Source organism: Natator depressus, chromosome 11 (assembly GCF_965152275.1).
Source record: "Natator depressus isolate rNatDep1 chromosome 11, rNatDep2.hap1, whole genome shotgun sequence".
Classification (NCBI taxonomy): Eukaryota; Metazoa; Chordata; order Testudines; family Cheloniidae; genus Natator; species Natator depressus.
Window position 1 is genome coordinate 29,196,734 of NC_134244.1, and position 21,658 is coordinate 29,218,391.

The 21,658-nt window shown below is 38.8% G+C and overlaps 1 protein-coding gene across 4 annotated transcripts in view; it reads left to right on the plus strand.

Annotated features, from left to right (window-relative positions):
* The window catches only part of GALNT13 (polypeptide N-acetylgalactosaminyltransferase 13), a 415,890-nt gene that overhangs the window by 368,238 nt on the left and 25,994 nt on the right, over positions 1 to 21,658 (plus strand). For all 4 annotated transcript variants that reach the window (XM_074967361.1, XM_074967360.1, XM_074967359.1 and 1 more), the window contains one exon: positions 20,547 to 20,681. In XM_074967361.1, the coding sequence (XP_074823462.1) occupies positions 20,547 to 20,681 (135 nt within the window). The remainder of the gene's footprint in view (positions 1 to 20,546; positions 20,682 to 21,658) is intronic.

Consider the following 21,658-nt stretch of genomic DNA (forward strand, 5'->3'; position numbering starts at 1 on the left):
AAGCAAGACACAGCTAAGAGAGTTTCAGTCACTTAGGGCTGCATCCCCCAAAATGCTGAGTACTCTCCATGCAGGTGAGGTGTTAAGTGCCGTGCACTCCTGTTGAGGGCACTCACAGCCTAGCAGGACTGAGCCCAGGGACATTGTTGATTCATTGGCAGTTAGAACCCAATCCTTCAAGATGCTGAGTACTTCCTCTGTGGGGCAGGATTGGGCTCTTAGTGAATCCAAAATGAAACCAGCCAGATTTTTCCCTAGTTTTACTTTTAGTAATCAAACATCACATGGTAACAGTTGTTGCAGAGTGACATTAGAACAGGCATATTATGTGGTTTTTTAGCTACCATATATATGAGGTAACTATTTCCCCCTATGTCTTATACTGTCTGCTTAGAACAGATTAGAAACTGAATGACAAAAAGCATATAGTTTATTGAAGGAAGTGATGCAGAACCCTTTCTCAACATAGAATTCTAAGTAACAAATCTTTAGAGATTGTTATCCATCTGTGGAATTCTCATTCTATGCACACTTAACAACAGGATAGGTAATTGTAACATGCTAGTGAGTATGAGGGGTTTCTACGCAACTACATGTAAAAAAAATCTTGATGCTTGGAAGATATGCTTGGCTTTGAGAATCTGCTCAATTTTGACTATAACTATAAATGTATGTTTTATCTTGCTATAGAGAATTTTCTACAATAGAAATTCTCAATTATAGGTGTCATAAATAGAAAGGGAAGGGTAAACCCCTTTAAAATCCCTCCTGGCCAGAGGAAATCTCCTCTCACCTGTAAAGGGTTAAGAAGCTAAAGGTAACCTCGCTGGCACCTGACCAAAATGACCAATGAGGAGACAAGATACTTTCAAAAGCTGGTAGGAGGGAGAGAAACAAAGGGTTTGTGGGTCTGTCTACATTTTGTCTTTGCCGGGGATAGACCAGGAATGAAGCCTTAGAACTTTTAGTAAGTAATCTAGCTAGGTATGTGTTAGATTATGATTTCTTTAAATGGCTGAATAGAATAACTATTTCTGTCTGTGTATCTTTTTTGTAACTTAAGGTTTTTGCCTAGAGGGGTTCTCTATGTTTTGAATCTAATTACCCTGTAAGGTATTTACCATCCTGATTTTACAGGGGGGATTTCTTATTTCTAATTCTATTTTTATTAAAAGTCTTCTTGTAAGAAAACTGAATGCTTTTTCATTGTTCTCAGATCCAGGGGTTTGGGTCTGTGGTCACCTATGCAAATTGGTGAGGCTTTTTATCCAACATTTCCCAGGAAAGGGAGGGTGCAAGTGTTGGGAGGATTGTTCATTGTTCTTAAGATCCAAGGGTCTGGGTCTGTAGTCACCTAGGCAAATTGGTGAGGCTTTTTACCAAACCTTGTCCAGGAAGTGGGGTGCAAGGTTTTTGGGAAGTATTTTGGGGGGAAAGACGTGTCCAAACAGCTCTTCCCCAGTAACCAGTATTTGTTTGGTGGTGGTAGCGGCCAATCCAAGGACAAAAGGGTGGAATATTTTGTACCTTGGGGAAGTTTTGACCTAAGCTGGTAAAGATAAGCTTAGGAGGTTTTTCATGCAGGTCCCCACATCTGTACCCTAGAGTTCAGAGTGGGGGAGGAACCTTGACAATAGGTACGTTATGTGGAGTAGTTTTTTACTCAGTAAATACCCTGCCAAATCATAAAGACTAAGAGCCATATTGTGCCATTGATTTTAAGCACAAGAGAATTTGAATTTGAATAGAGAGTTCTGCTGAAAAATCACAATATGGCCTTATAAGTGTAATAATTAGTCACATTTTATATATTTTATTTTAATTATGTAGCAATAATTCTAACGTTTTATACAATCATCTAAATGTATTTTAAACACATTAATTCAAAAGGGCAAAATAGTTTATTTAATCATAATTGGACATTAAAGTAGGAAATTTGTCATGTGTCAAAGAAAGGCATGCTGGTGATTTTGCAGAGTTTACGTAAGAGAAAGTATCACAGAATAGTGACTTTATTGCCACCACCACCAAGTGTCTAACAAATATATAACCGGGAAAGAGCCTACTTGGAAACATCTTTCTCCCCCCCCCCCCAAATCCTCCCCAAACCCTTCACCCCCTTTCCTGGGGAAGACTTGATAAAAATCCTCACCAATTTGCATAGGTGAACCCAGACCCAAACCCTTGGATCTTAAGAACAATGAAAAAGCAATCAGGTTCTTAAAAGAAGAATTTTAATTGAAGAACAAAAGTAAAAGAATCACCTCTGTAAAATCAGGATGGTAAATACCTTACAGGGTAATCAGATTCAAAACATAGAGAATCCCTCTAGTTACAAAAAGACACAAAAACAGGAATATACATTCCATTCAGCACAACTTATTTTATCAGCCATTTAAACAAAACAGAATCTAACGCATATCTAGCTAGATTACTTACTAAGTTCTAAGACTGCATTCCTTTTCTGTTCCCAGCAAAAGCATCACACAGACAGAGAGAGCCCTTTTTCCCCCCCACCCACTGCAGTTTTGAAAGTATCTTGTCTCCTCATTGGTCATTTTGGTCAGGTGCCAGCGAAGTTATCTTTAGCTTCTTAACCCTTTACAGGTGAAAGGGTTTTTTCCTCTGGCCAGGAGGGATTTAAAGGTGTTTACCCTTCCCTTTATATTCATGACAGCTGCTATTACATTGTTCACTCCACTTGTGTCGTACACCCCTTTCCACACCCTGTGGCTGTCTGATCTATTTATGTTGTGAGCTCTTCAAGGCAAGGCCTGCCTAATACTCTGTGTTTGTACAGCACCTAGCACAAAGGGGCTCCGTTCTTGGTTGGTCTTTAGGCATCATGTCTGTTTCACATGGTAAAGGAAAGAATCTTGTTTATATAGTTAACATTTCCAAAGTCATCAACTGATAATAATTACCTCACAAAAAGTGTAAACTGTATATTTTTTATTTTAATGTTATTTGTTTAATATTTTTATACTTTATACTGGCTCTGAGTATTGGGCCTTGTTACCTTACAGTAATGATTGGGTTTAGGTTTTTAATATGCTTAGAAGCATCTGGGTATGAACACCAAAAATAACTAAATAAACAAACAAATATTCATGATTATTATTGGAGCTGGAAAACAGTGGAATAAATTTTCCATTAGTATTTTTTGCAAAATGAACTCTGCTTTGATCAAGTTTGAGATCACTGCTGTTGGTACAAAAATCTGTTAGATGAGATATGAGTTAATTTCATGCAATTAAATATCCTGGCATAGTTCCTGGTTCAACACGGCACTTGACTGATTTGTCCATTGAACAACATAGTGTTGCAAAAGTCGTGGTTACTAAACATACTAAGATATCATTGTAAAATGAAGCCAAATATCTGATTATGCTTTGTCTCGTCTATTCAATCGCAAATATTTACATTTATATTTTGGATCTGTCCATATGCTAAAATACTTCAGTGAACTACAAGATTTTCATAATTAACTATTGAGTTTGAAAATGAATAAGCAGAGTATGCATAAATCTGCTGTAACATTTTGCCCCCGAAAATGTCCTAATTGGAAACTTGGTAACATTTGTGTGTATTCTTTAATTGGTAGTATAATCAACTTCAGTTTGAATGCTTTGCCTAAGGTGGCTTTCATCAATTAATGTCTTTGTGCATCAGCATAATGTGAGAGGGAAGAGAAAGCACTTTCCCTGTAGCTTTTATTAGAATGCTTTAAATCAATTAAGAAAGGTGAATGCAAAATAGTTGGGAAGCTTGGGATAGTTAATATGGCAGTAAGAATAAATGTGATTAGGCCCATATGCAGAGTGTCTTTCTGAGAGGTGTCCAGTTAGTGAATGCCCTTACCTGCTCCTTGATTTTGACGCTTTTTTTTAAGAGAGAACATTTCTTCACTGTTTGAGTCCACATAGTATTTAAAAAGTATATTTCCTATCCTGGGCATTAGACTTCTTATTTTATGGAATCCTCAGAGAACCGATAAAATATACTTGCCAGAAATCTCCCCTCAGATCCATACAGTAATGTCTTGTGGATCTGAGAGGAGAGTTTTGTTCATAAATGACTGAAGCTACATGCTTATTTGGCACTGCATCATGCCATCAGCATTTGTCCTACCTCCTTCTCAGTAGTCGGCAGGTCAAGGTTTCCACCTGGAGGGCATAAGATATAAATATCCTTCCCTCTGGTAGGTCAGTGCTACCTCATCTGAGCTGGGGTTCTGGTTCTATCTTGCTCACCTCAGGTGTTGCCCCTTTTACTTCCTCTCATAACCCAGGGCAGTGGGGACTTTTCAAGGGGCCATCACTCCTTTTCATCTGCCCAGACAAAGACCCACTGCATTTAGTTGCGGGATCATATTCCCTTTATCTTTTGGTTTGTCCATCCTGAGGCAAAAGGAATTACAAGTATATGTTAATCTTAAATCTGATCCCGTGATTGTACAAACCATTTGTACTTATCCATGTTACCAAGTTCAGAAACTTTATATATTTCTGCAGGAGTGTTTAGTTAGAATAATCTTACTGTCACAATCTTTAGAACATAATAGCATGCAGATCAAGGCATAATCAATTTAATCACATTAATTTTGTTTTACTGTGTGTTAAGAACTCTAGATCATTTAAATTGATATTCTTTTCCCCTTAGAGCCTGCACCCACCAAAGATGGTCTGTGGAGGTAAATGTGCTATTGATATAGATGTTCAATGCAGAAGATAATAAACACCAGGTTGCATAGTCCAAACAGAAAGATAATAATAGAATTTTAAATATTGCTTGAAATCCCAATATAGGCAAATTGATACAAATGTGTACCAATACTTGACTGGATAAAGAGTTAATTGTGTTGCTTTGAATTTTACCAGTGTTGACCAATCAAGTTAATTTCTCAGACTTTCACTTCAAGCAGAGTGGAATACTTGGTCTGCTTCTTTGTATGTCAATAATACACAAAATGACTCTGTCATTTCATAGTCATGCTGGTATGTGAGCAGTAAGCATAGGCTTTGACATGCTTGTGGCTTCATGGCAGTCATTCCTGATTATGTAGTTGCTGTTCTGTGAACAGTTCTAGATGTCACATTACAGGGGTAGTATTTAAACATTGAAAAAAGTACATAAGAAGATAATCACATTGATCACAGAAGCTTCCAGGTAATACAGCCATTGTGTATGTTTGCATAGCTACTGTCTGGGTCAGAATTGCATTAATTAGAAAAAGCTATCGGCTATTCAGATAGGGGTAGAAAAGGTAGAAACCATTTCATAGAATAATAGTTATCTTATTATATCTTATCTACGTACTTGTATGCTCCTCCCCACAATACTTAAAATTTAGAGTTGGTTGAAAATGTTAATAGCTTTTTTCCATTTCTCTGATAAGCTCTGTTTTAAAAATAAAAGAAAAAATAATATCTTTCTCTTTCTTTCTTCACAGCCTATAGGAAAAATAGCTTAGTTAGTCGTGTGTGTGTTAAGGAGTGGGTCTATGTGCTTATGAAGCCCTTATAGAAAGAAAGAAAGAAAGAAAGAAAGAAAGAAAGAAAGTAAAGAGTTTTGTAGGTAGTCCTGAACTAAGAAGGCCCCAAATCATTCTTATCTGAGAGTGAGTTCCTTACCTGAGGTTCAGTTGTGAAAGTTTTGTCTCCTACACTCACAAGCCTGTCTCTATTTGTTGATATTTTCATGGTTCCGGCAGAGGCTAGCTATCATGGGAAGTTATGATTGCACAGAGAGGCAGCCTCTGAGGAATACAGACCCATTCCTATTGAGGGCTTTGAATATGAGGACAGAGACCTGAAATTAGACTTTGTTTTCAGTGGGAGTCAGTATATAGAAAAGAGCAACTAGGAGATTTGTTCACAGTGACCTGTGTTGCTAAACAACAATCTGCTGTGTTTTGTGCTATTTGGTGATTTTTCAGGGTCTGTGATGTCATCCCAGATATAATCAATTGTAATAATCCAGCCCAGAAGTCACAAATGTATGTATCTCTGTGACCAGATCTGAGTCTGTTGGGAAGTGGTATTCTTCTGTCCACTAACAGTAGTCAGTGGATGTTCTGTGCTGCCATTGTTGTTTGAGCATCTAAAAACGCTCAGATCTCCAAAAGGAGCCCAATGTTGCAGCAACCTGGCTTAACATTCAGTGGGCAGATGTCCTCAATAGAAGAGTATAGTACAGAGGTAGCAAGTTCTTCAAAGGTCTTCCATCTTCCTACTAGTATCCAGTCAGTCTTGCCTCGGTTCAGCTTTAGCCAGCTGCTCTTCAAACTGCCTATTCAACAGGCTCAAAAACAAGAAGACATGAACTGAAGCTATGAAAGGCCTGGGCAACAATGGATATTAACAAAAATGTCTTTACAGAGGGTCATGTATGTGTGGAATGAACTGTCAAAGGCATCAGCAAAAGCTGAAAGGGTAAACATATTCAAATAGGAATTTGAGAAATATTCACAAAAAGCAAATTTTGCAAGGTAAAGACCCAGGAAGTTAAACACATATATGGCCTTCTGACTGAACGCCTTTCTAAATGGAGAATTAATGGTAGGAAATTGTTGTGCCCAATCTCTTTGTGTGTTTACATCACATTATCTAACATCGCTGATCTTATCCCCAGTTCTTTATTGTTATTGCAACACAAAATGCAAAGTTGGAATACTATGAAAGAGCAGCAAGAACCATTATTTGTGCCCTGTCAGTCCTACCTGAAACATCTTGTGAGGCAGTGATCCTGTGAAATTTCTAGACCAAAGTATTTAAATTTAGCATCTAAACTTGTGGGTGCACATCAGAAACAAACCTTTGGACGGTGGTTCATCACTAACCAAATCCACAAATGCTCAGTTTTGCATTTGGATCTCTGCTTTTGCTGAATTATATGTAACGTTTCAGGTATATAGAGAACTCCTTACTAGCTACATATCAGTGAAGAGTCCAGAGGCAAACTTATAATTTACATTACTAACTGCTTTCAAAACTGTGATTTTCATACAGCAAAACAGAATTTATGGGTTTTGTTAAAACTGACTTCTTTTGTTAAGTAGGCTGCCGTTTCAGTGATTTGTCTTCACAAATGTGGGGGACAGGATCAGTGGATGTTGTCAGCCCTCAGTGACATCATTTTTCAGATATAGTATCTGGGTATCTGTGGTATCAGGGAATAGAATTAGGCCTTCTTAATTTACCAAAAAGTATTTATTAGCTAAACTAACCCTAATTCAGTATATAAAAGTTACTGATAATACTCTGTAATTTATAGAGCTGGGTTAGAATTATTATTAAATAAAAGGAAATACCTACCATTCCTTAGGTCTTCAGAGAATAATACTTAGGCACTCAGAAGATTCTTCACTTTCTGCTTGGTGCATAACTTAATTGATAGATTTTATTTTCTGGGTACATGAGATAACCTTTTTATAAAGTAGTGTCATTCTTTCTTCTTAAAATAATCAGATGAAATATGAATGTTATTTATTATTGTATTCTGATGGTGTCCACAATGAACTATGCACTGAGCACACAGAGGATGAAACCGTCCCTTCTCTGAAGAGTTTACAGTCTAAGAAATTTTGATGAAAAGCTGAAAACCAATTATGAACCAAGTCAACTGGGAGGAAGAATTTAATCAAAAAAATGTAAATGATGGGAATCTTGTAAGAACACCTTATTAGATTCCCAAAAAGGCACAATTGAGGAAGAGGGCTGTACTGGTTAAAAATCTGACCTGGTTTAGAAGAGAAGTGAAGGCAACTATAAAATATATATATATATATATATATCCCTACATTAACACAGTGCTTGGGGTATTGTAAATTCCGCCAGGATCCAATTTGGACATGGATAGAGACCTCCTTAGTATTTTCATGAAATAAATCCTACTGGGAATTATGTGATTATGGGAGACTTTAATTTTCCAGATATAGATTGGAGGACAAGTGCTACTAATAATGGTAGGGCCCAGATATTCCTGAATGTGATAGCTGACAGATTTCTTCACCAAATAATCATAGAACCGACAAGAGGTGACACCATTTTAGATTTAGTACTGATAAGTAGTGAGGACCATCCTAGAAGAACTGGTTGTGGAAGACAATCTTGGTTCAAATGATCGTGAGTTAATTCATCTTAAACTAAATGGAAGGATAAACAAAAATAGGTCTGCAGCTTGGCTTCTTGATTTCAACAGGGCAAACTTAAAAAAATTAAGAGAAGTAGGAGTGTACTGGACTGAACAACTCAAGGATCTGAATGTGGAGGAAGCTAGGAATTACATTAAGTCAAAGTTACAGAAACTGTCTGAAGCCTGCATACCAAGCAATTGTAGGGACGAATCGCAGACCAAACTGGATGAGCAAGCATCTGAACCAAGTTATTAAAATACAGCCTATAACAAATGGAAGAAGGGATGGATCAGCAAGGAAAGCTACCTCTTGGAGGTTAGAAAGTGTAGGGGAAAAGTGAGACCTGCCAAAAGCCAAGCGGGTTTGGACCTTGCAAAGGAAATTAAAAACAATAGTAAAAGGTTATTCAATCATACAAATAAAAATAAAATAAGGAAAGAAATAGGATTTCTAAACGCTGAGGATGGGGTAGAAATTAAAGATAATCTAGGCATGACCCAACACCTAAACAAATACTTCGCCTTGGTTTTTAATGAGGAGTTGAGGGGCAGTGGCATTGCGGCTAATGAAAACAAGAATATGGAAGTAGAAATACCGAAGTGTAAACCAAACTCCAAGAGCTTAATGGGACCAAATCGGGGGGACACGATAATCTCCATACAAGAATATTAAAGGAACTGGCGCATGAAATTGCAAGCCCAATAGCGAGGATTTTTAACTCCCACTGTGTACCCGGAGGAACCAGAGGACCTATGGGTTACAAAGGTACCAAACCCCCAGGAGGTAGGAAGTAGCCCAGGGGCAGCCGATGACTGTCCGGCTATGTTGCTGACTGACTCAAGGTCAGCATGTTACAGCTGGATCCCAGCTGACCCAGTGGCTGACCACTCTGCCACTGTTAGGGCCTGGGGCTGGAATGTGGTGGAGTTGGGCAGGCCCGCGTCCCCCTGCTACCCCACCCCTGGGGTGGCCGAATCCCCACCATAGGCCAGGAGGCCTGTGTGAACCTACTGTCCATCGAACTAGGATGCTAGACTTGGTTGGTGCCCCCGCCCCCGGAGCCCCTAGACTGTGTGGGTGCTCCTTCCTACCCAAATCCTGAACTGAGTGGTTGTTGGCTGCCTTAGCCAGAAAGTTTAGGTTAAAGCCTGCCCCCTGCTCTGCTCTGCCATGCTCTGCCCACAGGGCCAGAGCCACAGACTGTGTGTTTGCAGGCTGCCTTAGCCCACAAGCTTAGGCTGAAGCCTGCTCCCTGCTCTGCCCCGCCCACAGGGCCAGAGCATTAGATAGTTAATTACTGCCAGGCTGAAGGCTAAAGACTGCTCGGTGCCTAGCCCATCCGAAGGAGGGCAAGAGCCTTAGACTATTGCTACTTGTTTGCCTCTGCTAAGCGGCCACAGAACTATAGACTGCTTTTGACTCGGCCCTGCCAGCATGGCCCAAGCGCTGGTGCCTCATACAGCGAGGCAGAGTGGCCTCCCTCCCCACTTGAGACTGAGGAACTACTTCAGGACCAATCTTATTTAACATTTTCATTAGTAACCTTGGCACAAAAAGTAGAAGTGCACTAATTTAATTTGCAGATAACACAAAGTTGGGAGGTATTACCGCAACAGAGGAGGATCGGAGTATCATACATGAAGATTTGGATGAACTTGAAAACTGGAGTAATAGAAATGGGATGAAATTTAATAATGCAAGGTTATGTACCTAGGGACTAATAACAAGAATTTTTGCTATAAGGTGGGGACATCTGTGTTCGAAGTAGCAGAGGCATTGGTGAGACCTCATCTGGAATACTGTGTGCAGTTCTGGTCTCCCATGTTTAAGAAAGATGAATTCAAACTGGAACAGGTGCGGACAAGGGCTACTAGGATGATCAGAGGAATGGAAAACCTACCTTATGAGAGGAAACTTAAGGTGATTGGCTTGTTTAGCCTAACCAAACAATGGCTGAGGGGAGATATGATTGCACTCTATAAATACATCACAGGGATAAATACCAGGGAGGGAGAGGAGTTATTTAAGTTAAGTGCCAATGTTGACAAAAGAACAAATGGATCTAAACTGGCCATCAACAAGTTTAGGCTTGAAATTAGACACAGGTTTCTAACCATCAGAGGCCTGAAGTTCCAAAACAGCCATTTAAGGGAAATAGTGGGGGCAAAAAACATAACTGGTTTCAAGACTGAGCTAGATAAGTTTGTGGAAGGGATGGTATGATTGCCTACAATGACTGCTAGTAGCAAATATCTCCAGTGGCTGGGTATGGGACACTAGATAGGGAGGGCTCTGAGTTACTACAGTGAATTATTTCCCAGGTGTCTATTGGTGGGTCTCGACAACATGCTCAGGGTCTAACTGATGGCCATATTTGGGGTCAGGAAGTAATTTCCCCTTAGTCAGGTTGGCAGAAGCCTGGGGTGGGGGTGGGGGTGGGATTGCCTTCCTCTGCAGCATGGGGCATGGGTCACTTGTTGGTTTGAACTAGAGTAAATCGTGGATTCTCTGTAACTTGAAGTCTTTAAAACATGATTTGAGGACTTCACTAACTGAGACAAAGGTTATGGGTCTATTGCAGGAATGGGTGGGTGAGTTCTGTGGCCTGTGTTATGCAGGAGGTCAGACTAGATGATGAGAATGGTTCTTTCTGCCCTTGAACGCTACAAAAATGTAGATGATTTACCCCATACCCCTGAAAATGGCTTCTTCTAGCTGTTGTCTTTAAAAATTAAATACCTTTTCGCGTTTTTAGCTTATAGCTATGGATAACCTAAGTAAGATGGAGGAACAGTTATCTAATTACTGTAAACAAGAACCATGGAGTATTACTTTGAAATGTCAAATGTTCATAAAGGAGTGCTGTGAAGCAAATTCAAAAAATTCTCCAGTATTATGGAACATTGGCATATTAGTTCAAATATGCTCCATGTCTTGAGCGTCTCTTAGATATGTATTAAGGAAGCATTTCAGTTTACAGCCCAGGACCATTCCCACTGTGCTGTATTGAGTGGAAAAACCCACTAGGTCTATGATCCAGACTGAACCTTTCATAGTCAAGTCTTCCAAATGAAATGTGTGTGTAGTTGTGAGAGAGATGCACGGAGTCTAGTCTCCTCTCTGGCCATTTGAGTATTATAACATCTGTTAGCACTACTGTGGCTCAAGTGACTCACATGTTCTCATCAACAACATTTGTCTTTGCAAATAAATGCAGAGTCCACAACTGTGTCCGTTTCCTTCAGTAATTAGATATGACTATTACTTATCATTGACAATTGTTGCCTAAAAACACCACCTGTTTCCAAAACTCAATAAGAGGGTCCCATCAAGAAATGTCTTTCCTTTGCAGTTTGAAATCAGTAGAATTAGAGCCTACTGGTAGAGCCCTGCACGGACACAAAATTTATATCCACAGATATAAAGTGGATATCCGAGGAGCTGCAGAACTCTACCAGGAACTGCAGCAGCGAAAGCAGCAGCATGTTGGGCCGCCGCTCGCAGGAGCTAGCACCCCACATGGGCAGCTTTTCCGGCATGGCTGTACCACTCCCCCGCAGCTCTTGCCCACTGGGGTGTGCACCAGGCTCACCGGCAGCTGTACCTGGTCGTGCTAGTGTGTGTGTGAGGTGACTCGCGTGCTCCTGGACAGGAGACACAGCCCGCCGCATGGAAGGGACTCCTGTCTGGGAGCATGTGAGCCACTTGCACACACTAGTACAAGCCCTGGCAGTTAGACTCGCTGAAGAGGGGTGCCACTCAACCCCACTCAAAATGTTCCTGATTATCCTCAGTTGTGGGGCCTGTTAGTTATTAGTTTAGAGTAGTTCTTCTAATTTATACAAAGAATAAAAAGGGGTTTATTTTTATTCAGCGATATGGACCCTTCAAGGGCATTTTTGCAGGGGTACTGATTAGAAAAACAAGCAAGAGTTAACACACACCAAAAAGAGAAAACAAGAATGTTGTTCCAGCCTCACAAGAGTTTGAATGTTCTGTGTTGTTGCCTTCTCATGTTTTCCTTTGCAGTCCAGACAAGGATTAAACCTAAATAGGATCCGGCTCCACCAAAATATTGTGAACCTGCAAAAACTTCAAGGTGTTTCCTCTATCATTTGCCCAATACACGCATTTTAACCGTCACTTTCTCTCAATTCCTACTCCATCCTGTATCCACCCTCACATGCAGATTCTCCCTCCCTCCTTGCTTTATATTCTCCCCAGTCAACAACATCAAATAACATTTTACAGTTTTTTTCACATTTGTATATTTTCCATATTGCCAGCTCCAATAACTAAAAATCATGGATCAGGCTCCCAAAATCATGAGACTGGCTTAAAAATCAGAGGTTTTAAAAATAATAAATGTTGGGTTCTTTTTATTTGCCTTCTGATGCTGGAAACTGTATGCTTCATTTTTAAGCTTTTCTTCACCACTGTGAGCGTTAGAAACTTACCCTTTTTTTCATCTGAGAACTAAGATGCTTGTATAAAAACTTGACTCTAGGAATCTGCACTTTGACCATACTTCCTCCTTTCTGGTGTTTGTGTCAGCTCTATTCCTTTATGAGCTGTTAGGAGAGCAATGAAAATTATCTATTTTTTGTTCTTCAAGTGATTGCAGATGTCTGTTTCACCAAGGTGTGCACGTGACCAGCATGCCAAAGATGGACAACCCCTGAATTGAATACACATCGGCATCTACCTCTTGAAGAACTGTTACTGTGCAGATATGTACCGTGGGGATTTTTTGCTGTTTGGTGGGGGGATCTTGGGGAGACAGGAGGTGTTTCCAGGAAAAAACTTGGGTTTTGGGGGGTAGGGCCAATAACAACTGCTTCTTTCTTGTGGTCTGCTAATTTACAGATGGATTGGGCATGGATTCTGTAGATTCAGGTACCAAGTCAGTTATTATCTGCACCCATGATGCAACATTGGTCCCTGGCCAAAAAATTGTTCATAGACAAGTTCAAAAACTGAATAGTTGTTGAAGGTGAAAGTAAAATTATAAATTGATGAATGGCCTTTGTGGGAGATTAGTGATATGATTGGCAATACAGGTATGTAGTATCACTAGGGATATCAGAATACTATCTTATTGTTTGGACTTGTCTTTGGAGGAATTCTGTCTCTTGCCAATTTGGAATCTTTCAGCATGAGTGATTTAGATGTAAATCATTGTTATATCACCTTTTATAACTCCTACCGTATCATATTATTATATGTGTAACAGACTATGAGGCTTCTTGGGCAACAAACCAGCACATACAATCACTAGAACCTGGACTGGGAAATGAATGCTGTGATTCCTTTCCAGATAATCTTGTTCTGTTCCATTATGTTTCATTTGGTTCAGTTCCATTCCACTGGATGTGATTAGCATCTGAGGAACAAAGAAGAATTCTACCAAAATAAGATGACGACAGTCATTGCATTCGGAATAACAGTGCTTCAGCCCTACAGTGAAATAGGCGTGAGTCTCTAGTGACCCAAATATTTCCATGTGGAAAAACTTTTAATCTTAAAATATCCTGGAAAACCTCTTAGAATTAAACCGTTTAAAAGTAACTCTGTTCAAATATATGTTCCAGGGAGCATCTCTAGTTAGTGAGATTGAGGTAGAGGCCAAGCTCCTTTGCTCTTGCCGGCTCCTGCAAATAAACTGCATCAGAAAATCAGCAACATCACAGCATTATCTTTCAAGTCTAAAAGCTGGCTCACATGCTAAGGAAAAGAACTTGGGGCGACGTGTAAAAGTACCATCTAATGACCCCTTCCATAGCAGCAAAACAAAACAAAATAAAAAATTTTATGGGAGATTTCTGAGATATAAGTTTTCAGACTTGAGTTCCTTTAATTTCTTTGTTAAGTAATTACTTGCTATTCTTTATTATTTGACACATGATTTTTCTCTTAGCACTGTAGTAATTTTCCCTCCAGTAGTTTGGTTACTATTAAGCAGTAAAGGTGGTTACTGGATTAGAAATTGTACGACTTTTGATAATACAAGAAGTATGTCCTGTATAGACAGGTGCCATACCATATGTGCACAGTTTAATCTACCCATCTGGCAGACAAGACAGCTTTATGAGCAATAGGTAAAGCACTTGAGCATCACTAATACCAACACATTTAAAATCTTCTTTTTAGACATTGCAGCATGCCATTATTTTAGTTAAATATTTTATCCTTGTAAAAAGATGCCTGAGAAAACCAACAAAATAACATTTGTTATGTCTGTGCTTTTGCTAAGTATTTATCAATTATAATATTTAATTCTCTTCCTCTGACTATTGCATGCTGTATCTCTAGCATATTTGGTAGCCACAGAAACAAACTATTTATTGGGGGCAGGGGAGATATCATTCTGGTCTTTGGTGTGCATAATGCACAGTTGTAAAATTTTCCTAATTATGGGCAAGATTCTGCTGACCTCTGGCTGACTACTCAGTGGGACTCCTTGTCTGGTAAGTTACTACTTAACGAAGTTTCAGAGTAGCAGCCGTGTTAGTCTGTATCCTCAAAAAGAAAAGGAGTACTTTTGGCACATCAAAGACTAACAAATTTATCTGAGCATAAGCTTTCGTGAGCTACAGCTCACTTCATCAGCGTGAGGCTGGCAGAATCTGGCCCTATTTATATGTTCAGTACATTGAAATGAATTCTTAGAAAGTAAGGGCTGGATTGTGACCCAGACTTGCACAGCTGCGTAGTGAGTGAGGGAGAGTAAGATCCCCCTCACCCACATGTGCAGTCATATTAGTGCTTTCCACTTCACAGCTGCAGGTGAGGGTAAGTGTAGAGGCTGTGTACCCAGCAGGGGCAAGTGCAGGCATTTAAATTGGGTCCCTTTTGGAAGGGCACGTTCTGTGCCCCTGCCATGGCCCATGCCGGGGCCAGGAAGAGCTTGCCCTTTACCACCAACCCTTCCCCCCCCCCCGATGATTATTGGGGGGGCATGCCCATGATGCCCAGTACTCTTCCCCTCATCTCCCCACGTACATACACAGAGCATGTAGACGAGGAATAGAAGGATTCTCAGAGTCGTGCTCTGGCATAGGCTTACCATCTCAGAGGTACAAAAAACTAGGATGTTCTGTGTTGATCCTTAGCCAATAAAACTTGACAGATGGCTTTGTATACTGAGCGCACTTCCAGATTTCCTGGGAGAGCTACCTCCAAAAAAAGGGACAACCCTGGGAAAACCTGGACAGATGACAACCCTACCCTAGCATCCAATGCACTGACAAGTAAGTTACGTTGCAAAAAAGGGCTACAGCAAATGGCTTCCTGTGGCAATATAGGCAGGGAAGGAATTGTGCCTGAGTGTGAATCACTCCATGGGCTCCTCTTGGAACAGCACAGCTATGCACCATCCATTCCACATGGCTAAAGGCTCCATTTAGCCCTACATTTTTTTATATTATGAAATTAATTCACGTGTTAGTAAAATGTTACTGACTGGTAATTTGAAACAATAGTTGGTACGTAGTTTTCTTTCTCACACCGCATGTTTTTAAACAATGTATTGTGATTATTGAACGTAAAAAAGGAAACAGAAAAATGCACCTAGAAATTGACTTCAAAATATAATGATAATATAATCCTTTTCATAAAACACAAATACAAAAACCTCTTAGAAGTGAGAAGAAAATTGCCAAATTCAAACAGGTTTTTGGGTTTTAAGATGAAAGTGACTGAGATGTTTTGCTTTCAGGTTAAATGAGCCGAAGCTGAAGCTTTGCCATTCAGAACCCCCAAACTGTGGGGATGTTTGGATCCAGATCTACACTTTTCATGCTAGTTCCCCTTTTTAACTATTTTTTTTAAGTGTCGGTGTTTTATAATTACAGTTAATGCTACCCAGCTACCTTGGGCTAAAGGTTTTGTTTCTTGGAAAATTAACAACATCAACTGAGTTAATGAATTTTAGGGTAATGAACATAATAAAAACTCGTGTGCATTCTGTATGAGTACAAGAGGGATTCTGAGGTAGGAATATACAAGCATTACCCTCGGTAAGTAGTACCTTTATGTCATGAGCAGACCCAGTGTTTTTTCAGATAAATCCAAAACAGGCAACCATTCTGTTTTATTTCAGTTATTGCATTTTATGGCCAACACAAAGTAATCAGTTTCTCTCCCTGTATGTATATAGAATTGCTTGGTTTCAAATGTATGTGTGTTGGCCATCAAACGCATATATTAGGATAGCTTATTTTGTTGAATGATTCTTAAAGGCAGGTCTGTAACATTTTAAATACATGCTATCCAGCCCTGTCAAACAAAATCTGTCCAATTTTGATGGATTCCAGTCTTGGTGCGGGGGGAAAGGAATTAAATTTACGATCTATGAAATTTATGAAGAATATTCTCAATATGAATAGAACCGTTGGATAAGTAAGGAATATTTCACCTATAATTGGAATAATTTTGTTTAGAACTTACAGGCTGCAGTTTCAGTTCTGCCAACAGAGTGCTATGTTTATATCAGTACTTATTAAGATTTATAGCACCAATATCCTTTTCATTCTAACCCCTATTTTTAGTTGCTTATAAATTTATCCAAAAAGTACCTTTTGTGCTGAAATTTCTCATGTGGGCATTAGTTCAGAAGTGATTTGCAGGTGGTTGTGCTGATTTAGAAATTTCTGCAGTCATTTTTGTGTTACTGAAGAGGGGTTGGGGAAGTTGTTGTTTTTTAACCCATTTACAAGTATTTTTCATATGCTTTGTTGTACATTGATAATGCAAATAGCTTTATTTTTCAAAAGCTCCAGATTTGTTTTTAGCCCATTATGTGGACTTTTGTTTACCTCCCTTGAAGAAATTGTCTTAATGAGAAAGCGGTGAGCATTAGACAGCCTTGTAGCAAGTAGCTGAGTGCATTGCTTTTCTTAGTTTTGACAATGTAACAAAGCACATTATGAACAATGTTCAAATATCTATTAACAGGGGTTTGTCATATTTCTTGTACCTATGTATTTCTAGTTGACGTTAAACAGGGTCTGAAGTGATTTGGACCTGGTAATCTGTAGGGCTTGGAAACATATTTGAACATTTGCCTGTGCTTATATGTGTTTTCAAGTGAAAATAAGATTATTAACACTTCAAAAGTGGCTGCTTAGGGTATTTATGTGTCAAACGGTAATTCCCAAATGGTGGCTGGTATTTTATAACACGTGCAGGATCCTGAAAGCTCTTAATCCACTTAAATAGCAGAGGCACAATTAATTCCTTGTCAGTGAACCATGATTCAGTATCTCCCATTGTAATGGGTCACAGAACAATCCCGTTGATATAGTTTGGCTGCTAAACCAAAACTCAGAAGCTGTAAATTGAAGTTCCCTGTGGCAGGAAGGCCCCTCATGGACTCATGGCAGATTCTGAAAATAAAGTCTGGGGGATGCTACACTAAGGTGCATTTCTACACAGGTGATGTTAAACCAAGTCCTTTCTACCTGACTCTAGGTGAAAGTTCAACAGTTCATGATACTTTTCCAAATGATTAAGGGGTAACCTAGTGTTTTGGCCTGCAAAAGGAAAAACCAAAAACAACACCCCCCTACCCCCCCACACTTCCTAATTAATCATATTATAATATCTGGTTTCACATGGTCTATTGCTGAAGGTATAAATAAGGAGCAAATAATCTAGTTAGGAGATGTTTTGCTTCTGTCCCTACCACAGACTCTCTGGGCAAACCTCCAAAATGAACCTGCAAGGGTTAGTCCACTGCCTTCCCAAAGTAAAGCGAATGTGCAGTTTTCAGTTCATGTGACATGCATAAACTGAAGCCTGCAGAGTTTGCACAGACATAGTTGAAAGGACAAATTCTCAGACAAAATGCAGAGCTTGTTTAACATGTTTATATTGTAAAAGGGGGCAAATTCTGCCTTTGACTATGAGTATGTGAGCCGTGATCTTCTGCAGGGCATAACATGTCCTTCAGTAAATATGGTATTAATCAGCGGTTTGAGGTTGGCCAGTACACAACATACTAAGAACACTGCTTATTACATGTGTCTGAGAATATGAAATTTAAAAAAGAAGAAAAGGTCACTGATCCCCATCATGTCTGGTCCTTCTTAGCTTTCCTCATTTCCCTTTGCCTATTTCTGAACCTGCTTCTCTCTCCTCTTTACTTAGAAACTCATTTAGTTGTCTCTTCATCTGGCTGCTTCAGTGTCCCCTTTGGCTGTTTGTTTAATACTGTGAGATTTACTACCATCTGTGTAAAATAAATTTGCCTAAATTTCAATTTCCCAAGTTTGAGCCCTATTCTCTTGTGCACTTGGTGTAGTGTGTTTACGTGCAAAAAGTCAGTTAGATGAAATTGCCTGTCCTAGTTTTAAAATCTTCAGTTGAGAGTGGTCACTTTAGATAAGCTATTACAAGCAGGAGAGTGGGTTTGTGTGTGGGGGTGAGAAAACCTGGATTTGTGCTGGAAATGGCCCAACTTGATTATCATACACATTGTAAGGAGAGTGATCACTTTAGATAAGCTGTTACCAGCAGGAGAGTGGGGTGGGGAGAGGTATTTTTTCATACTTTGTGTGTATAAAAAGATCTTCTACACTTTCCACAGTATGCATCAGATGAAGTGAGCTGTAGCTCACGAAAGCTTATGCTCAAATAAATTGGTTAATCTCTAAGGTGCCACAAGTACTCCTTTTCTTTTAGCAAAGCTTCATAGTTTCCTAATAGAATCTGGCCAGCTTTTTCAATCTTTCTCATAATTCATTGAAAAATGGTTTCATTCTGATGTATGATGCTAGATATCTCAAGGGCAATTACATAATTTAGGAAGTACACTTGCCTTCCCAATAGATACAGCATTGTATTAGGTGAGAGTTATCTGGGGTTTGTATACCAGTCCCAACTTTTTGATTTGTATTGTGTTCCCCTGGCAATGCATGACAGTATCATGCTTAACTTTTTCCCTACTTTAACACATTGGGTTTAATCCCATAGGAATTGTCCTACAGTAACTATGAAAACATTTTTAGTAGCTGTGTATCATACCTCCATGTTTCATCAAAATTTGATATTTTTGAATATACTCTAATCATTTGTATTGATATCTGTTAAGTTACATTTGCCCTTTTTAAGTGAAACATTTAATGCTATACGATTTTAACTGCATTATTAGACGTTATCCAATATAATTATAAAACATTACTTTACTTTTCTGTATAGACATTGATGTGACCAAATCATTCTACTACTCAACGTGGTATTCACAGTATTTTGCTTGAAACAGCATTACATCAAAGCGCACTACAGAACTTCTGCATATGATAACAGGGTCTGCATGGCCAGTTAGTGCACAGCAGGCTAGAGCTCCATAGATTCACACCCCGGCTTGCCATGCTCTAAGTCAGCATGTACACAATCCCTTAGAGGTGCAGCAATAGAATCTCGCCCCATATCTTAACTACTGAAGTGTACTGCTAAAGATCATTGCTTGTGTATTAAAATGTGATGTGAAAATAATTATGGTAAATGTTGCCAGTATAGGCACGGTTTGTTTTACATATTTGCTCAGGCACAAGAGTTAATAATCATAATGTCAAAACATGGAGCCTTTTGTTTATTCCTACCTGAAGATGTCCACAGTTAAATGAGCAAAAAAGTAGAGATATGCTGTGTAAGACCTTATAGAGTAATAGTTTTATTCAGTTACTGCTTCTACCATTTTTTTATTATCTAAAAAGTTGTAAATATTGATTTTGCTGTCCTTTATTCAAGATGTTGTAAAACAGCACTTCCTCTAATGCAGGTACTGAAAACTAGCTTAAAATAGTTTTGTTTATGGTGACCCATTGTTTTCCTGTTCTTCAACCATAATTTTATCAAAGTACCCAATATTTCTTATTCCAAGATATAGCCCTCTATACATACATGATAATCTTTGGTACAGTAAATTGGGAAGTTGAGTGTTTCGGCTAAGAACACGCTGATTCTTCAAATGATAGGGTCAATATCCAAATCCTGTTTTTTAAAAAAAATCCTGTGAAATGCTTTCTGAAATATCCATATATAGAATCATGTATTATTACTTTGTCCTTTTGTACTATTCTCAACTTAAAGACTCACACACTTATTTAACTGTATCCACTGAATTGTCCTTTGATTCAAAATTAAGCACATGTGAAAGTCTTTGCTGGATAAGGGCTTTATACTCGTTTTCTGTTATAAAACATTCATTTCTTAAAGTCATACTGTGAAGCTTATGTAAACTTCTGTGAAACACAGTACAACATTGTTCAGTCCTTCTCAGTGTAGAAGAAGGAACTGCTAGCAGGTCACTAACTTAAATCAAAATGATGGATGTTACAAGTCAGTAATCGTTTAAATAGGTGTGTGTCTTTAATCCCCTATAACTTTAATCATTTTCTGTTTTCAGGTATTTTCTTTTACTGCTGATAAAGAGATCCGCACAGATGATTTATGCTTGGATGTTTCTCGACTCAATGGCCCTGTGGTCATGTTGAAGTGCCATCATATGAGAGGAAATCAGCTCTGGGAGTATGATGCCGAGGTATATAATTATTTCATAATTAGATCAGAAAAATACAGGTCCAGTGTTTCATATCCATTGTTACTCATTTTAATTTCAGTTGGATTTGTTTGACACAGGGATGCAATAAGTATATCTTTGTCAGTTTTTTGTGACAGAAGATAATCTGTGTGTGATAGCTGACGGTGGAGTGACTTTATCATACTTATATCATGATGTGATGGTGTCCTGCCAGTTCAGGGATGCAAAGTGCTAAATGAATACAGCTGGTTGAAAAGTTTTCAAATTTCAATTTTTCATTCAAAACCACAAAAAAATAAAAATAAGATGAGAATTAACTTCAATTTTTGTACGGTTATAGAGCATGATGCAATGTTTTGATTTTCAAAAATTTTCATTGAAATGTTAAATATTTAAAAACACAGTAAAATTCTGAAATTTTTACTGTTTTTTCTACCAGTTCTTAAATGGAAGATGCTTGGATATGGATTTTAGTGACGGAAACACTGTGATATGCAGGTTTTTTTTATAAGACTCTGACCTTGAAAAAAATGATACACCTTTAACTTTACACAGTGTGACCAGTCCCATTGTAGGCAACAGATTGAGAGATTCTGGACATCTTCAATTCATATTGAAGTCAGTTGGAGTTGAAAAGGGACAGAACCTTGCAGAAGGTGCTAAGCACCTCACAGGATCAGTCCCATAATGTGGATGAAACACTTGAAGGGCTCAGTTCTGCGAACATTCAAAAGGAATGCTCAATATCTTGCATAATCATGTCCTTAGAGTTAATTTTTTCCAGCATAGTCTACTGTTTGGTATACCTTTTGTAAATGTAGGCTGCTTGTTGTAAGAGTTGATCTAACACTCATCTGTGCAATTTAAGGGACTGCAAATTGTAAATGGTCATTTATATTTGGATCAGTTGCTCTGTTAGGCAATAGATTTACACAGTGCTTCAAGCAACTTAGTTTCCAATGTTATCTTATTCCCAA